The sequence below is a fragment of the Nuphar pumila genome, chromosome 1 (genome assembly GCF_984573655.1).
Source record: "Nuphar pumila chromosome 1, dmNupPumi1.hap1.1, whole genome shotgun sequence".
NCBI lineage: Eukaryota > Viridiplantae > Streptophyta > Magnoliopsida > Nymphaeales > Nymphaeaceae > Nuphar > Nuphar pumila.
The window spans coordinates 26,527,355-26,545,937 of record NC_143249.1 but is presented as its reverse complement, the minus strand read 5'-3'; the positions used below and the strand labels follow the sequence as shown (position 1 = coordinate 26,545,937).

At 38.3% G+C, this 18,583-nt stretch overlaps 1 protein-coding gene across 2 annotated transcripts in view; it reads right to left on the bottom strand.

The window, feature by feature from the left end:
• Positions 1–18,583, bottom strand: part of LOC149848455 (dihydrolipoyllysine-residue acetyltransferase component 1 of pyruvate dehydrogenase complex, mitochondrial-like) — a 90,505-nt gene that overhangs the window by 51,475 nt on the left and 20,447 nt on the right. For both annotated transcript variants that reach the window (XM_089995546.1, XM_089995554.1), the window contains 3 exons: positions 17,866–17,935; positions 17,235–17,648; positions 56–116 (listed from right to left, as the gene is read on the bottom strand). In XM_089995546.1, the coding sequence (XP_089851672.1) occupies positions 56–116; positions 17,235–17,648; positions 17,866–17,935 (545 nt within the window). The remainder of the gene's footprint in view (positions 1–55; positions 117–17,234; positions 17,649–17,865; positions 17,936–18,583) is intronic.

Sequence of the window (18,583 nt, the reverse complement as noted above, 5' to 3'; positions counted from 1 at the left end):
TTAAAATCGCAGGAAAGTATTGGTCAACAAATATACTTGAGAGAAGTTATAATACCAGATGATAAGTATATATGTGGCATATTCTTCTTAGAGTCCAACAGTCGTTTTGCAATGATCTGCAGAACCATTTTGTGAGAACCCAATGTACTTCATTTCATGACTAACATACTTCATTTAATGATATTAGATTGGCCGATGACCAGCACATTACATGCAGGCAAGATGAGATTAAGTTTCTATGTACAGAAAAATAACATGCATAATGCACCAGAAAATAAGTTACTAACGGAAACTTGAATAGCTCAAACCAAAAGAACACTTCATTAGGCTGTTACTTATAAGTTAAATAACAAAACAAATAAGAATTCCACCAATACGTTGCAAATAAAATTTCAATCAGTAGGTTAACATGCCCCCTTAGAAGTCACATAAGACAACCAAAATCACATGACAAAAATGCTTGGTGAAAAATTGAAAATAACACATTTATGATAGATAAAAGATAATAATCATAACTTAATCTCCATCCCCTTGATTGTTGTGAATCTATACATTGTTGGGCTAGAAAATAAAGGATTTTCATATTCTATGCAAAAGAGGAGAGAAGGTAGTTGGGAAGAGAAGAATCCTTGTTACAGCAGTAAGAGACCCCAGAACACTGATGCCTTGGCGTCCCATGATCCTTTTACAAGTCATAATTGTCCTCCTTATGACAAATTACATCAATGCCCGCATGTCATACAATATTTTACAATAAATAAAACAATGCACGATGACAAATATTGTTAAAATATATGTACCATATATATACTCTTGGGACTCTTTTATTTTTGCTTTTTATTGTGATTAAGCTTCACACTAGTGGTTTTCTTCAATTCTTCCACAATGGCCGACAAAGATACAAGATTGACCTCTTATTCAAATTGAATGGGACCAACTATAAAATGTGGGTAGCCGGTATGGAAAATACCCTCAAAGGCAAAAAACTTTGGGGATATGTATGTGGCACCGTTCCAGAACCACAATTAAAGCTCATGAATGTTAAAATAAGTCGAGCTCTTAAAGTTTTACTTAAGTCTGTTTTTGGTATTCTCTAAATAATGAGGGACTCATATGTAATTTCTTTCTTAGAGCTGATCTCTATTTAAATAAGTAGAGATTAGACCTAATACACGATTTTAGACTTCTCTATTTACCTCTTTTTCTGTTCTACATGGTATTAGAGCCATCGACCTTGGGGGGCATGACTTCGGGATCTGCGTCAAAGTGTGCGTGAAGGGTACCAGATCGTGTGAAGGGGTGTGACTTCAGGGTCTGCGCCAAAGCTTGCATGAAGGGTACCAGATCGTGTGAAGGAGACCAGACCTAAGGTGTGTTCGAAATTTTTTTTGGAATCGAGTGGTATAGATCTGATAACAGATCTGCAGTCTGACAAAAGTCTTAACTCAGATCTATAATTAGATCTAAATGTCGAGGTGGAAGTATCGGTTTCGGTACAAGTACGGTGCAGTAATGGTGTAGTGAAGTGGGTGGCGACCAGTTTTTTTTGTCGTGGGTGTGGGTGACGACCAGACTTGTGGGTTTTTTTTTTTGTCGTGAAGAAAAATTTGGTCGTACGTCGTGGACCTGCATATTCTTTTAGATCTGATCGTATATTCAGGTTGCTGTGAAGATTAAAAATCTTATATCGCCATTAATTTTTATGTTCTGGCTGTTGAAAAAAAAAACAGGAACTCTTATAGTCATAGATCTGCTTATTTCTTTGGATCTGATCGTATATTCAGCTGGCTGTGAAGCTTATATGTCGTTTGTTTTGGATCTTCTTTTATGTTCTGGCTGTCGAAAAAAAAAAAAACAGGAACTTTTATAGTCGTAGATCTGCATATTTCTTTGGATCTGATCGTATGTTCAGGTGGTTGTGAAGCGTATATCGTCGTTTTGTTTTGTATCGGCATATGGTTTTCTACCTTATGTCCTGTTTGGTTCAGATCTGATCACGGATCTGGGTGTTGTGGTGAAGGTCGATCTCTATAGTAGATCGGTTCATGGTGTAGCTGGTCATTTACGAACTGTGACAAAGTTTTTTTTGTGTGCACGTGGACATCTACTGCAGCAGTGTCAGTGGTTGTGGCTTCTTAGTTCGTGTTATTCATTATGGGTGATGCTCAAAAATCTGATTATAAGAATGAAGTTATTGGGGAATATAAAGCCTTTGTCAATCCCTTCTCCTATGGTTCTTCTGTGAAATTAAATGAAACTAACTATGCAAGGTGGTCCAGAACCTTTATGATGTCCGTGTCTGGACATCGTAGAAAACATATTCTATTGGAATCTGAACCTGATGATAAAACAAGAAAATCTAATACTTCGGACGAAGATAATGACATTGTTATGTCATGGATCATGAATAGCATTGAATCTCATATTGCAGATGGCTTAATTTATTACAATACGGCTAAAGCCGCTAAACAGATGTGAGACACTTTTCGAGATACGTACTCTTAAGAGACCAATGTGAGTCGTATTCTGCAAGTTGAACAGGAAATATATAATTTACAGCAAGGTATCAATCATTGGCCCAGTACTATGTCTCTGTTAAGGCAGTCTTTGAAAGACTGAATGCTCACAGACCTCTGTGTTGTTCCAAACAGAAGGATTATCAAGAACAGACTATGGTTGCTCGGTTCCTCACAGGTCTATCATCAGAGTTGTCAGTTGCAAAAGTTAAAATGTTGACCGGGTCAGATGTTCCTACTCTCGCTGATGCATACAATCGATTGAGTAGACTTGTCATCTCTCTTCCACAATCTCAACCTGCATCTCAGTCATCTGCTTTAGTTGTACCACCTAGTTATGGACGAGGAAATACTATGCATGTTAGAGGCAAAGGTTGTGAAAGAGGTATGAGAGGTAGAGGCAAACTCCAATGTACCTATTGTGGAAAATTTGGACATTTAGAAGACCGTTGTTGGGATAAACATGGACGACCAGTTTTTTCTCCATTGAAGCCAAATGTTCCAAAAGTTAATGTTACAAAACTAGAGGTGGAGCATGAAACCAATTCTCCTAGTGAATCTATCACTCTTAGCCGTGCAGAATATGAAGAGTTGGTTTCTCATCGTCCTTTAAGTTCCTCTTCTCTTGTTGCTGGTGTGGCCTACTCTACTGGAGACCATCTTTCCCCCCATGATAGTAAGTGGATTATTGATTCTGGTGCATCTAAACATCTATGTGGAAACTCTCAAAAAAATTCAGATCTAAAGGCTATTACTGCACATCGGGGAGTCTCATTAGCTGATAGGAGTTCCTCCCCGGTTCTTGGTCAGGGAAATGTCTCTATATCCTCTTCCTTGCAGTTGAAAAATGTCCTTCATTCCCTCAAAGTTTATTATCAGTGAATTGCCTTACAAAAGAGCTAAATTGTAGAGTGATATTTGATCCTGTGTACTGTCATTTTCAGAATTTGCTGACGGGGAAGAAGATTGGCGGATACTATAAAGAAAATGGAGTCTACTATCTACATCACCCTGTGGGAAACATTTATGTTGCAGTCGATTCTTGCTCGAGTCCTGTTCAGTGGCATCATCGTCTCGTACATCCTTCATTGTCGAAGCTTTATCGTGTCATTCCTCAAATTTTGTCCACTACATCATTCCAGTGTGAAGCATGTCAGTTGGGCAAGCATCATCGGAGTTTGTTTCCTTCTAGTCAGAGTCAGTCCAGTCATAAGGTTTTTGAACTTCTTCATGCGGATGTATGGGGTCCCAGTAAGATTCCTACCAAGACCCAATGTCGTTATTACCTTGTTATTGTTGATGATTTTTCTAAGTTGTCTTGGGTATTCTTAATAAAAGAAAGATCCGAAGTTCCTAGTATCCTCAAATCATTAGTTATTGAAATAAAAACTCAGTTTGAATCTATTGTCAAGATTATTCGCACGGATAATGCTCTTGAGCTTAAAACCAAAGCTCTATTGCAATTTTATCGAGACCATGGCATTCAACCCCAAATCACTTGTGCCTATACTTCCCAACAAAATGGGGTGGCTGAGCGAAAACACAGGCACCTCCTTGATGTATCCCGCACTCTTATGATTCAATCCAATGTTTCTGCTTCATATTGGGATGATGCGATTATCACAGCTTGTTATTTGATCAACCGCATGCCTTCATCATCCGTGGAAGACCAAATTCCTTTGCAAATCCTGTATCCTAATATACCTCTCTTCTCTCTTTCGCCCAAGGTATTTGGGTGCGTTTGTTTTGTGCACAGAATTGGACCTGACTGTGATAAATTAGCCACTCAAGCCACTAAGTGTATGTTTATAAGCTATCCAAAGAATCAAAAGGGGTATCGATGTTATGATCCGATTTCCCGTCGGGAGTATGTCAGTGCGGATGTATCTTTCTTGGAGACTATTCCATATTATTCTAGTACTGGTACTCAATTGTAAACCGATCAAGATGACTCATTTCCTCTTCCTGATCCTTCTTTTCCTTTGGAATTGGTGCCCCCATTACCGAATCCAACTCCATCTTCATCTCCACCTACCTCACGGTTTCACAATCCTCCATTGGTGTATGCGCGTAGAACTCCACCTCCTCCAAAGCCTCCATCATCTTCTTCTCCTGAGGTAAGTGTTCCTGATAGCAATGACATTCATGTTGATGATAACAGGCCAATAGCTCTACGAAAGGGGACACGACAATGTACCTTATATCCTATGTCTTAGTTTGTGTCAGACGCAAGAATTGGTAATCAGATGAAAGCATTTATCTCAGCCTTATCTGCTGAAACTATTCCTCTGAGTTATCAAACGGTCGTTCTCGATAGCAGGTGGAAGCAGGCTATGCAAGATGAAATGGACGCTTTACTATCTCAACCAGAGTTACCAGTCGAGGAAGCGGGAGTGGGAAGCGATACGAAAAGCGGGAGCGGGAAGCGAGGCACTTTCAAAAATTTAGGAAGCGGGGGACTACTTAGAAGAAAATTCTGAACCATCTCAGAAGCGACCTAGGAAGCGAACCGGAAGCGAGGGAAAAGCGAAAAAAATGGAAAAAATGGGGAAGCGTGGGGAAAGCGCGCTTCCCCTCATGCTTCGGAAGCGCGATGTTTCGCGCTTCCCCTTTTACCTAGGCGCTTTCGGTAACTCTGATCTCAACAGACATGAGACCTTGTTGATCCTCCAGTGGATGCGGACATCGTTGGATGCAAATGGGTATATACCATTAAGTACAACTCAGATGGTTCAATTGAAAGATATAAGGCCAGGTTAGTAGCAAAAGGTTATACTCAGACATATGGTATTGATTTCTTTGAGACATTTTCTTCTGTCGCGCGGATGGGCACCATCCGTCTTGTTCTCTCGGTAGTTGTTCACCATGGATGGAGTTTGTGTCAACTAGATGTGAAAAATGCCTTCCTATATGGGGATTTGTCTGAGACAGTATACATGCAACAACCTTCTGCGTTCGAGGTTGAGGGGGAGTGTCAGAAGGTGTGCAAATTAAGAAAGGCGATATATGGGCTGAAGCAAAGTCCTCATGCATGGTTTCAAAAGTTGTTTGATGTGATGTCAAAGTTTGGTTTTGATAGGTCAGCGTCAAACCACTCATTATTTATTAAGAAAACTAACTCAGGCCTAGACATTATGGTGGTATATGTGGATGACATCATCCTTACAAGAGATAACATGAAAGAAATTGCAGTTACAAAGGCTCATCTTAAAAAACATTTTGTTACCAAAGACCTTGGTCCACTTAGATACTTTTTGGGCATAGAAGTGGCCAAGAGCAGTGAGGGAATGGTTTTGTCTCAACGAAAGTATGTGCTTGATCTATTAAAAGAGACAGGAATGTTGGGAGCTAAACCAGCAAATATTCCCATGGATCACAAAGTTCATTTATTGGATGAGAGGTCAAAACCCGTCGATAGTAGGAGTTATTGCTCGTTGGTAGGGAAGTTATTGTATGTGATAGTGACTAGACCTGATATTGTTGTGGCTGCAAGCAAGGTTAGCCAATTCATGGACAAACCGACAGAGATACACTGGAATGCCACAATGATGATACTCAGGTATTTAAAATCTTCCCCTGGAAAAGGATTATTATTAAAAAAGGGGGTACTTTGGAGGTAGTTGCTTACTTTGATGTCGATTATGCTGGATCTGTAGAGGATAAAAAATCTACCACAGGATTCTGTGTATTTGTTGGAGGAAACTTAATCTCTTGGAGAAGCAAGAAGCGAACCGTGGTCGCTAGGTTGAGTGCCGAATCTTAATATTGGGCTATGGCCTAAACTGCAACTGAATTGATGTGGGTTCGAACTGTATTGATTGATCTTCAAGTGAAGGTTTCATCTCCTATGATGATGATGTGTGATAACAAGGCGGCTATATATATAGCAAATAATCCGGTATTTCATGAGGACAAAACATATTGAAGTTGACTACCACTACATAAGAGATATGGTTCAAGCCGGACATATATCTACCAAGCATGTAATCTCTGAGGACCAAGTTGCATATATTTTTACAAAGCCTCTTGCCAGGTCCAGTTTCTCAAAATGTTGCGGCAAACTGAGCATGATTGATATTTATGCTCCAGCTTGAGGGGAAGTGTTAAAATAAATCGAGCTCTTAAAGTTTTACTTAAGTCTGTTTTTGGTATTCTCTAAATAATAAGAGACTCATATGTAATTTCTTTCTTATAGCTGATCTCTATTTAAACAAGTAGAGATTAGACCTAATACATGATTTTAGACTTCTCTCTTTACCTCTTTTTCTCTTCTATAATGAAGAAGGAAGGAAATGAAGAAAAAGCTTTGGAAGATGAAGAAAAAGCCAAAGCTATTGAAGAATACAAATCCAAAGTTGAAGATTGAGAAAATGAGCATGTCAATGTTCATGAATAATGTGGAGCTCAAGATTTGTGCTAATCCAACCAAATTTAAGAAGGCAAATGACGCATGGTTCTTCATGAAAGGTATGTACACTCAAAAGAACCTGGCTAGGCATTTCGTTTTACAAGAAGAGGTAAGAGGAACCATGCAAAGAGACATGAGTATTAGAGACTATTATAGTACTCTATCTCATCTATGGGATGAGTTTGCTCTCCTTGAACCTCAATGGGAAGAAAGTGTTATTGCAGTGAGACAACAAATGGAGAGAGAAAGATTTTTTCAATTTATTGATGGGCTTCGTGCCGAATTTGAACAACTAAAAGGATCCCTTCTTCATCGGGTTTTTACTCCTCTTAGTGAAGTTTTTACCGATTTATGCTAAAAAGAAACTCGCTTGGCTCATAAAAAAGACTTTAATAAAGTCCATGCAGTATCTAAACCGAGAAATAACATGACATATAAACCTCCTCTTTTTTGGAAAAATAACAATGGTGGAGAAAGAAAAATTGTTTGTCACCATTGTAATGAACCGAAATATCTTAGAACCGATTGTCCTAAACTTAAGAAAAAGATGGCTTTCGCTGGAGATAATAAAAGCAATTCTAGTGGAGAATCAAGAAGAGATGAAGACATAAAGGACTATGAGAAATAACTCTTTCACACCTTCCACCTCTGGTGTGGCGGTCTCAACTCCCGGTATGTTCTCTTGGATCCTTGATTCAGGTACCTCCTTTCATATGACTCCAAATGCATCTCTTTTATCCAAACCAAGACTTAACTCTTTTAAATCATTCATTTCCACGGCCGATGGAACACCTTTAGATATTAAAGGAATGGAAAACCTTGAAAAGTTTTTAAGTAAAGGCAAAGAATTTTATGTTCTAAAAATTAAAATTATTTCAAAACTTAATTTAAATTTTTTTTTTCATTTCTCAAATAATTGATTTTGGATATAGCCTCTTTTCACCTACCAATTGCTATTAGGGATGGCAGTGGGGCGGGGCGGGGCGGGGCGGGGGACAAGGTTTCCACCCCCGCCCCGCCTCCGCGGCGGGGATGGATATTATCCTCCACCCCCGCCTCCATCCCCGTTTCATACCCTTCATCCCAGGTCCAAACGGGGATGAGGCGAGGCGGGGCGAGGATATTGCGGGGAAAAGTGGTCGGGGCGGGGTTGGGGCGGGGATTAGCCGGGGATCGTGGCGGGGACGGGGCGGGGCGGGGAAAAGTGCACGTCCACCCCCGCCCCGCCTCCGCGGCGGGGATGGATTTTATCCTCCACCCCCGCCTCCATCCCCGTTTCATACCCTTCATCCCCGGTCCAAACGGGGCGAGGCGGGGCGGGGCCCCGCTTTCCCCCGGTCCACTGCTATCCCTAATTGCTATGTGTAGGATCTCTGGTCTGGGAAGAGGATTGGGCAAGGCCATAGAAGAGGAAACCTATATTATATGGATTTTTTGTCTTTACCATCCAAAATCATTTTGTAATAATGTCCAATCTAAAGATGTTGTCACTTGATACAAAAGGCTTGGTCATCCTAACGTCTCTAAGTTGTATCTTTTTCTTTTTGGGGAAAAATTTTGTAATGAAAAAGAATTTACATGCAATGATTGTATTTTTGGAAAAATGCATTATCTTCCTTATCTACATAGCAACTTTATGTCTAAAAGAACATTTGAATTAGTGCATTCGGATGTATGAGGACCGACACATATTATGTCTAAAAGAGAATATTCATATTATGTTGTCTTTATTGATGATTTCACTAGATATACTTGGGTTTACTTTATTAAAAACAAATCTGATGTTTTTTTATTTTTAAAGAATTTCATATCCTTATTCAAAATCAATTTCAAAACAACATAGCGATTTTTCGATCTGATTCTAGAGGAGAATACATGTGAAATAAATTTTAAAAATACCTTAAGCAAAACGATATTATTCATTAAAGATCTTGTCCTAAAACTCCCCAATAAAATGGCCTTGCTGAAATAAAACATGGGCATCTTATTGAAACAACAAAGACTCTTCTTATTTCTAAAAATGTTCCAAAGAACTTTTGGGCCAAAGCTACTCTTTCAACAATTTATCTTATAAATAGGATGTCATCCTCATCCTTAAAAAATATTTCCCCCTTTGAAAGATTGTTTAACATATCTTTGAATTTTAAAAGATTAAGAATTTTTTGTTGTAAATGCTTTGTTCTTTTTTAAGGACAATATAAACTTTCACCAAAAGCTCTTGAATGTGCTTTTATTGGGTATGATGTTAAAAATAACAAACTTTATATTTCAAGAAATGTGACTTTTCTCGAAGAACAAAATGCATTTGAATCTCAAAAACCCAAGGAAGATGTTGATTATTCGTTTCTCTTTGACTTATTACCTAGAAATGAATCTAAAGATTCTAATGATACTATTTGTGATAATGTTTGTGATGAAAATTCTCGTCAAAATGATGATTTGCTTCATCAAAATGAGAATCCCAATGATATCCATGTGTATAGTCAGCGAGAGGGAAATGAACATCAAAATGCTTTTGACATGTATTCACAAAACATTTCCTTAAAAGATCAAGTAGAAGAATCCATACCTAGGTAATCTTCTAGGAGTAATAGACCTCCTCAAAAATTTGTGTCATATGATTCATTTTCCCTAAATTATAGAACTTGTCTAATGATGATCCACTCCTATCATGAGCCTTCCAATTTTAAAGAAGCCAAGCAACATCCACATTGGATTAATGCTATGAAACTTGAATTAGAAGCACCTAACAAAACTAACCCTTGAACAATTGTAAGTCTCCCTTTAGGAAAAAAGGCTATTGGATGTAGATGGGTTTATAAAGTCAAAACTAAGAGTGATGGGTCATTAGAAAAATACAAAGTTAGGTTAGTTGCTAAAGGATATACACAAGAAGAAACCTTTGCTCTGGTTGCTAGGATTACTAGTGTAAGAACTTTAATAGCCTTAGCATCCATTAAACAATGTCTTATCTAATAATTAGACGTCAAAAATGTTTTTTTAAATGGAGACCTTTGTGAAGAAGTCTACATGGATGCTCCGCCAGGCCTTAAGATTAGGAAAGAAAAAAATGTTAAACTTGATAAAACTCTTTATGGTCTTAAACAAGCTCCACAGCTTTAGTAAAGTTATTCTTGATGGTGGTTTTACTTCTTGTTATACTGATACTGCTCTTTTTGTTAAGAATGCAGGTGATCATATAACTATTTTATTGTTATATGTTGATGATATGATCATCATTGGGAATGATAAAAAAAGCATTGAGTTTATTAAAAATATTCTTAAAAGCAAATTCGATATGTCTGACCTTAGATTTCTAAGGTACTTTTTAGGGATCGAAGTTGCATATTCTCCTCGGGGATATGTTCTGTCCCAAATGAAGCTTGCACAAGATATCATTGCTAAATCTAACTTAATTGATGAAAAGAAAGTGAAAACTCCAGAAGTAATCAATGCTAAGATGAGAGTCAATGATGGACCTCCTTTAGAAGATCCCACTCCTTATCGTTAATTAATTAGATCTCTAACATATTTGTCTATTATCAAGTCAGATATTGCTCATGTTATACACAGTGCAAATCAGTTTCAAAATGCACCTACTACTATTTACATGGCAGTTGTCATGCGAATTATTAGATATCTTAAAGAAACTATAACAAAAGGGTTATTCTTATCTTCTTCTTCATCTCCAAAGTTAATTGTTTATACTGACTCTGATTGGGGTGAAAACCCCAATGATCGTTTTTCTACCATAGGTTATTGTGATTTTCTTGGAGAATCGTTAATTTTTTTGAGATATAAGAAGCAGAAGGTTTCTCTATCTTCCACAAAAGTTGAGTATAGAGCAATGGCCACCATTACAACTGAACTTGTTTGGTTAAGAAGTTTGCTCAAAGATACAAGAGTTATTATATCTAGTCCTTCGAAGCTATGTTAAGATAACAAAAGTATCATCTACATTGCTAGCAATCATACATTTCATGAATGAACAAAGTACATTGAGATTGACTGTCATTATGTTCGAGATGAGTTTTTACGAGGCACTATTGATTTCATATGTCATTTCAGAATACCAGCTTGTGAATTTCTTTACCAAAGCTTTACTATCGACTAGGTTCTCCTTTCTTCTAAGCAAACTTTCAGTGATCTCACTGTCAATTTGAGGGGGGTGTTAAAATATATATATATATATATAGACTTTCCTTTATCTTTTGCAATGCCTACTAGGGGTAATTTAGTCTTTTCCTTTTCATGTAAAATATGCATGACCAATAGGGTCTTTTTAGTTTCTTTTACTTTTCTTATTTTCATTTTTTTATTTTTTATTTTAAATTTGTAAAAGGGGCCCCCACTAGAGCCATTGGGATACCCCCAACGATCACAAATGTGACCGTTGGGGGGCTCCCAACGACTCTATGGGAGCCTCCTTGGGTCCATTTTGTGTGTATAAATATAGGGTCTATCCCCATCTCTCTTTAATGCTTTTTCAAGGATTTTATAATACATTGTGACCTATGTCACAGGGATTCGGCCAGTCGGGTGCCGACGCGGGTGCGGGTGCTATTTCTCATGATATTATAGGTTTGGTGATAAATCTCAGAAAAATCTCTGGGCTTAAAATATATGTATATATATATATAACAAAAATAAGAAAATATCACGTTTAGGTAATAAAATACATATATAATAAAAGAAATAAGTAAAAAATGCAAAATAAAGAAGAAAATGCATTTAAGATGTAGGAAATAAATAAAAACAGTAACAATAATTGATAATATCACGATATTATCAAATTGACAATATTTTCAAAATATCATGATATTTTTCCTATAATATCGTTGGTTGAAAATAAAGCGATAATATCACGATATTTTGAAAATATCACCACTAACTAAAAAAAGCCATACCTTCTTGCATATTTATTTTTCAAGAAGTAAATCCACATGTATGAACTATAACCAGCTATAAATGAGATGTAATATTTAGAATTTGAAATGGTAGGTTTACATGTTAGCCCCTACACATCAGAATGTACAAGTTCAAAAAGGAAAGATGCAGTTTTATTATGAACTGGAAAAGGTAAAACATGACTTTTGCAAACCTGGCAGCTCATACGCAAAGGACCCTGAAAGCTTGGTTTTTAACATGAATATGACTCTTGGATATTAGCCTATTGAGTTTGTTAGTGCTACAGTGACCAATAATTGAATACAATAGGTAGTGTCATATTCTATAATATTTTTATTATTACTTTTTGTATATTAATGCCACCATATATGGCATACATGTAATTGTTGCAAATGTATGTAGTAATTTACTAATCCTAGTCATGGTTGTTATATATATGAATACTTGTGCGCCCCCCACACACCAGGTAATTAAGGGCTACTTAGGTTCCAAGTCAATGGGGACACGGATCGGAAACGAACAGACACACCAACATGACCCAGACATGCATAGACTATGTCACAGGGACTCGGCAAAACAGGTGCCGCACCCGCGTCGACGCGACGCGACGCGGGATCGCGTGCGGGTGCGGCACCGGGTGCGGTCAACACGACCCTGGGTGCGGTCAACGCACCCAAGGTCATTTTTGTCCAAATTTTTGGGCAAAAATTTCCCCCCCCCCGATGAAAAGGAGGAGGATTAGGGCAAAAAAAAATTTTTGCCCTAATCTCTCCTCTCTCTCCCCCTGAGCTCGAGCTCTCCCATCGCCGCCCCAGCTCCGCCGCCCCCAGCGTCGCCGCCCCCAGCGCCGCCGCCCCCAGCTCCGCCTCCCAGACTCCTCCTCTCGGCTCGCAGGTATGTCTCTCGTCTTCTTGGGTCGGCTGGGGAGGGGCCGAGCACCCCCCCCCCCTCTCTCGGTCTCTTGTTGGGTCGGCAGGGGAGGGGCTGAGCCTCCCCTGCTCCCTCATTTTTCGGCACAGGAGGGGCCGAGCCCCTCCCCCATCCTTTTTTTTTTTTGGGTCGACAGGGGAGGGGCCGAGCCCCTCCCCCATCTTTTTTTTTTTTTGGGTCGACAGGGGAGGGGCCGAGCCCCTCCCCCATCATTTTTTTTTTTGGGTCGACAGGGGAGGGGCCGAGCCCCTCCCCCATCTTTTTTTTTTTGGGGTCGACAGGGGAGGGGCCGAGCCCCTCCCCCATCAGTTTTTTTTTTTGGGTCGACAGGGGAGGGGCCGAGCCCCTCACCCATCTTTTTTTTGGGGGGGGGTCGACAGGGGAGGGGCCGAGCCCCTCCCCCATCTTTTTTTTTTTGGGGTCGACAGGGGAGGGGCCGAGCCCCTCCCCCATCAGTTTTTTTTTTTTTTTTGGGTCGACAGGGGAAGGGCCGAGCCCCTCCCCCATCTTTTTTTTTTTTTGGTCGACAGGGGAGGGGCCGAGCCCCTCCCCCATCTTTTTTTTTTGGGTCGACAGGGGAGGGGCCGAGCCCCTCCCCCATCAGTTTTTTTTTTTTTGGGTGGACAGGGGAGGGGCCGAGCCCCTCCCCCATCTTTTTTTTTTTTGGGTCGACAGGGGAGGGGCCATCAGCTTTTTTTTTTTGGGTTGACAGGGGAGGGGCCGAGCCCCTCCCCCATTTGTTTTTTTTTTTTTGGGTCGACAGGAGAGGGGCCGAGCCCCTCCCCCATCTTTTTTTTTTTTTGGGTCGACAGGGGAGGGGCCGAGCCCCTCCCCCATCAGTTTTTTTTTTGGGTCGACAGGGGAGGGGCTGAGCCCCTCCCCCATCTGTTTTTTTTTTTTGAATTGAATTGAAAATTGTAAGGTATTTTTTTTGTGTGTTTTCAGGATAAAAATGACGGATAAAGGGAAAGGACTTGCGTCATCCTCATCCCAACATGTGAGTTCTGCTGCTAGTTTTGCTGATAGTTGCAGTGGGATTGATGATGTGGGGCCACTATGGATACATGTAGATAAACTTGCAAAAACTGGAGAAGGAGGTGGTGGGAACAAAAGATTTCGATGCAAGCTCTGCGAAAAAGATTTTGTTGGGTCTTACACAAGAGTGAAGGCTCATTTGTTGAAGATACCAGGACATGGCATTTCAGCTTGCAGAAAAGTTGATGAGTCAATGCGAAGGCAATACAAGAAAATACAAGAAGAATATGAGAAGAGAAAGGCAATGGCCGATTCTTCTGCAGTCAGTGCGCCATTTGCAAGCCATCAAGAAGATGCTGAAAAAAAAAGAAAAGTCAATCTAGGAGGTAGAGGAACGATACAAGCAGCATTCAATACATATGGAAGAGAAGAATTGGATAGAAAAGTTGGGAGGTATTTTTATTCTGGTTCACTCCCATTTAATGCGGCTAGAAATCCTTATTGGAAGGATTTAGTAACATCCTTGGCAAATTGTAATTTGAGTGGTTATGTGCCTCCAAGTTCAGAAAAAATACGAACCACACTTCTTGCAGAAGAGAGGGCAAACGTGGAGAGGTTGCTAGAAATTAAAAAATATTCATGGGAGCAAAATGGAGTTTCCATTGTGTCTGATGGATGGACAGATATTCAAAGGCGTCCATTAATCAATTTCATTGCTTGTTCGCTTAGTGGCCCAATATTCTTGAAAGCAGTTGATGCATCTGGGGAATATAAAAATGCAGAGTATTTGAAGGGATTGTTTATAGAAGTGATAAAAGAAGTGGGTGATCAGAAAGTGGTACAAATCATTACAGACAACGCTCCGGTTTGTAAAAGTGCAGCGTTGAGTTTGGAGAGTGAGTACCCTCATATTTTTTGGACTCCCTGTGTAGCATACAGCTTAAATCTAGCCCTAAAGAGCATATGCAACCCCAAAGAAGAAGAAAATTCACAAGCATATGCTTTATGTTCATGGATTGAAGATTTAGAAAGAAATGTCAAAAGCATTAGGAATTTTGTTGTTAACCACCATTGTGCTAATGCTATATTTAATAGGCATTCTGATTTGAAATTGTTGAAGGTCGCTGAAACACGTTTTGCGTCCATCATTGTGATGATGAAGAGGATTAAAAGAGTGAAGAATGCTTTGATTAACATGGTGACTGATGAAAATTGGACATTCTATCGTGTTGATGATGATATGAAGGCTCAAGAAATTAAGAAATTCATTCTTGATGATGAGTTTTGGGACAGAGTGGTATACTTCCTTCAATTTACGCAACCTATTTGGGAAATGTTAAGAGAAGTTGATAAGGATGAGCCCATGCTTCACAGAGTTTATGAAATGTGGGATAATATGATTGAAAAAATACAAGCTATAGTTTTCATGCATGAAGAAAAAAATCCTGCATTGGATGATTCAGATTTTTTTAATCATATTCATTCAATTTTAGTCAGAAGATGGGATAAGAGCAACACTCCTTTGCATTGCATGGCACATTCTCTTAATCCAAAATATTATGCAAATAAGTGGCGGGGTGGTATTGGTCGTGTCCCTCCAAATTTAGACCCAGAGCTATCAAGACATAGAAATATGTGTATGACAAGACTTTTTCCAGAAGCACATCTTCTACATCAAGTCACACAAGAGTTTGGAAAATTTTGATCTTCGAGATTATATGCACCGGCATTATTCGCGAGAGAAGAAGATAATATAGATCCTATCACATGGTGGTCAACATTTGGATCGGAAACACCTCTTCTGCAACGTCTTGCATAAAGATTGCTATCGCAGTCTGCTAGTTCATCTTGTTGTGAAAGAAATTGGAGCACATATTCTCAAATCCACAACATGAAGAGAAATAAACTCACCAGCAAGCGTGCAGAGGATTTAGTATATGTTCATTCAAATCTTCGATTACTTTCGCGAAGCAATGATGAATACAGGTACTAATTTGCTCTCTTAGTTATTTGATTATTTCTTAGTTTTCATTTAAATATACTTGTATTGTATTTATCATTTTCAAATTGGGTTTATAATGCAGACAAGGAACATCCAAATTTTGGGATGTAAACCCAGAAGAGTGTGACTTCGAGGGAGAACATGAATTCAACGTAACAAACATGGATTTAGCTGAGCCCAGTATTCCTTCTAATGATGCATTTGATGATGAAGAAGAAAATTATTAGCATCCATTACTTCATCAGGATATACTTTGGTATGTAATTTAGTTCTTTTATGCATACTTATTTGATTGATATTTAGGTCGATTTATGTAATTGCTTTACTTATTTGATTGATAATTTGATATTTAGGTAATTTGATATTTAGGTTGATATACTACATGCATGATAAATCATATTATGAGTTTATGACAATGTTTACTGTTAAATGTTAAAACTGTTAAAACTTCAAAATTATATATATATATATATATAATTTTTTTTTTACATTTTTGCCCCTGCCGCACCCCCGCACCCGGGTTTTTTGGAAGTGCCGAATCCCCGCACCCGCACCCGCTCCCGCACCCGCACCCATGTGACATAGTGCATAGACATTATTTTAATATTTTTAGTTTTTAAATAATTTATAGTTATATTTAATAAAAAGGTAGTTACATATTAAAATATCAAAAAATATTTTTTATTGATTTCAAAATAAAAAAAAAAATGCCTTATTCTTCAAAGGGTTCACAAACTCCTGTCATGCATTGGATCGTACAGTAACTTTGTGACATAGGCTAAGGGAAGTTGTCTCATCACTTTTCCATCTTATTTATCATAAGAAAATTATTACCATCTCTTTCACCATATAGAGCATCACAAAAATCATGGCTATTCTATGATAATGAAAAGGATAGGCGCTTTCTCTGAAATTGTTCACAAGCAAAGAATTACCGAGATTTCATCACAAACAGGATCTTGTGAACAAACAGAACCAACAGCCATTTTTAACGTGTCTACAAAGTGGTTCCTGAATATCAATCTTCCTGCAATGCAACTAGTACAGGTACTTTGGATATGCGAGTGCATGAGAGAGAGATTAAAATATAATTTATACATTATTGATAATTTCCTTGGCAAATGACAAATAAGGAATAGCTGATCAGACAAATTTATTACTTCCAACTTGCTTTTTGTACTCATCATCGATAAAAAAAAAGTTGCTTTTTGTACTTGGATACCAAACAAACTTAATCAATCCTTGCAACATCCAAAAACCACCCAAAGCAATTATAGTAATAAGTACAGCAAATTAGATCAGTAAATAAAATGAAGTTTTATCTTACAGTCGTTAATATTCTTATTAGCATGTGATATGCAGGGCTTAGGGCCTATAAATGAACTTCACACAATAAAATGCATGTTTGGGAAACATTACAATACAATAATTTTCTAAGTTCCATATTAAATAAACCAAAACCACGATACACATTGCATAATCCACTAGAACCTACCTTGCGTATTTGAGTGTTTGGCAAATCGTCATGAGCACTATCCAGATGTAAAGGACCCTTTGATTGGGGTGATGGCTCAACTGGCAATTGCAAAGTTGGACTTGACGAAGATATCTCATGCTGAGACAATGTTGGAGCTTTTGAAGAAGCAACTCCAAATTTTACAGCTGCCAAGACATCACCTTTCAAAAGAGTATGGCGAGGGCCTGATGCTTTCAATGCCGATGCATCTAAGCCATATCTTGCAATGAGCAATTTTGCCGATGGGCTGATTCTGGTGAAATTAGTCACGTGACCTGTTTCTTTGTTTTTTACATCCCCATGTGTCAAGCCATCTGTCAATGTTTTTGAAGGTGGATCTGGACTACTGATGACATCAGTTTGGACTTTTTGTATATTATCCACATCCTCGACCTTCGAACACAGAAAGATGCCATGATAAGGAGATGGTTTTTCGGTTCATAACACAAGTATCTGAGCATGGATCAAGACAAACTGAAATGGAAAAACTATTGGCAGGAAGCCCAAACAACGTTATGATCACTTCGGAGAATAATAATTACTTTAATTAGCAAGAGGAAATATAAAGAAATAAATTTTTTCAGAAGAAAACCAAGGTGCAATCACTCACAGTGATGGCAATAGGCTGTCCCACATTCACATCCTTGGAACCTTCAGGTGCCAATATCTTAGCCAAATACCTGAGAGAGAGAGAGAGAGATTCTACAATATATTAACAATTCAGTGGTTGCTCATGAAATCATCTTCAAGAGCTTCATAAAGCAGACTAATAAGATACTTTAGATTTATCCTCAGCAGATGCATACAAGAAGATACATTGAATTGTGCAACAAGAGCATGAAGCAGCTCTCTCTCTCTCTCTCTCTCTCTCTCTATCTATATATATATATATATATATATATATATAGGGTTAATCTACCATTAAACTAGTTAGGTTTAACATTATATGGATTCAACTTTATAAAAATGACTAAAACACACTAAAAATGGCATTTTTTGAAAATGCAAGGTTACGTTTTGAGTTAAAAAAAAGGTAACTTTGATAGCTTCATAAAGTTACTTTTTTGGAAAAAAGGTGTTTGACTTTTCAATTCCCTCCAAGTTCAAAAGACCTATAATACCCAAAAAAAGTAACCTTACATTTTCAAAAATGCCAGTATTTTAAAGGTGTTTTAGTCATTTTTATAAGGTTGAATCCATCTAATGTTAAACCTAACTGGTTTAATGGTAGAATAACCCATATATATATATATATAATGTGTGTAAGTACATACATGTGTGCATATGCATGTAATATCACGCATTTCCACACTTAATCATTTTTATAT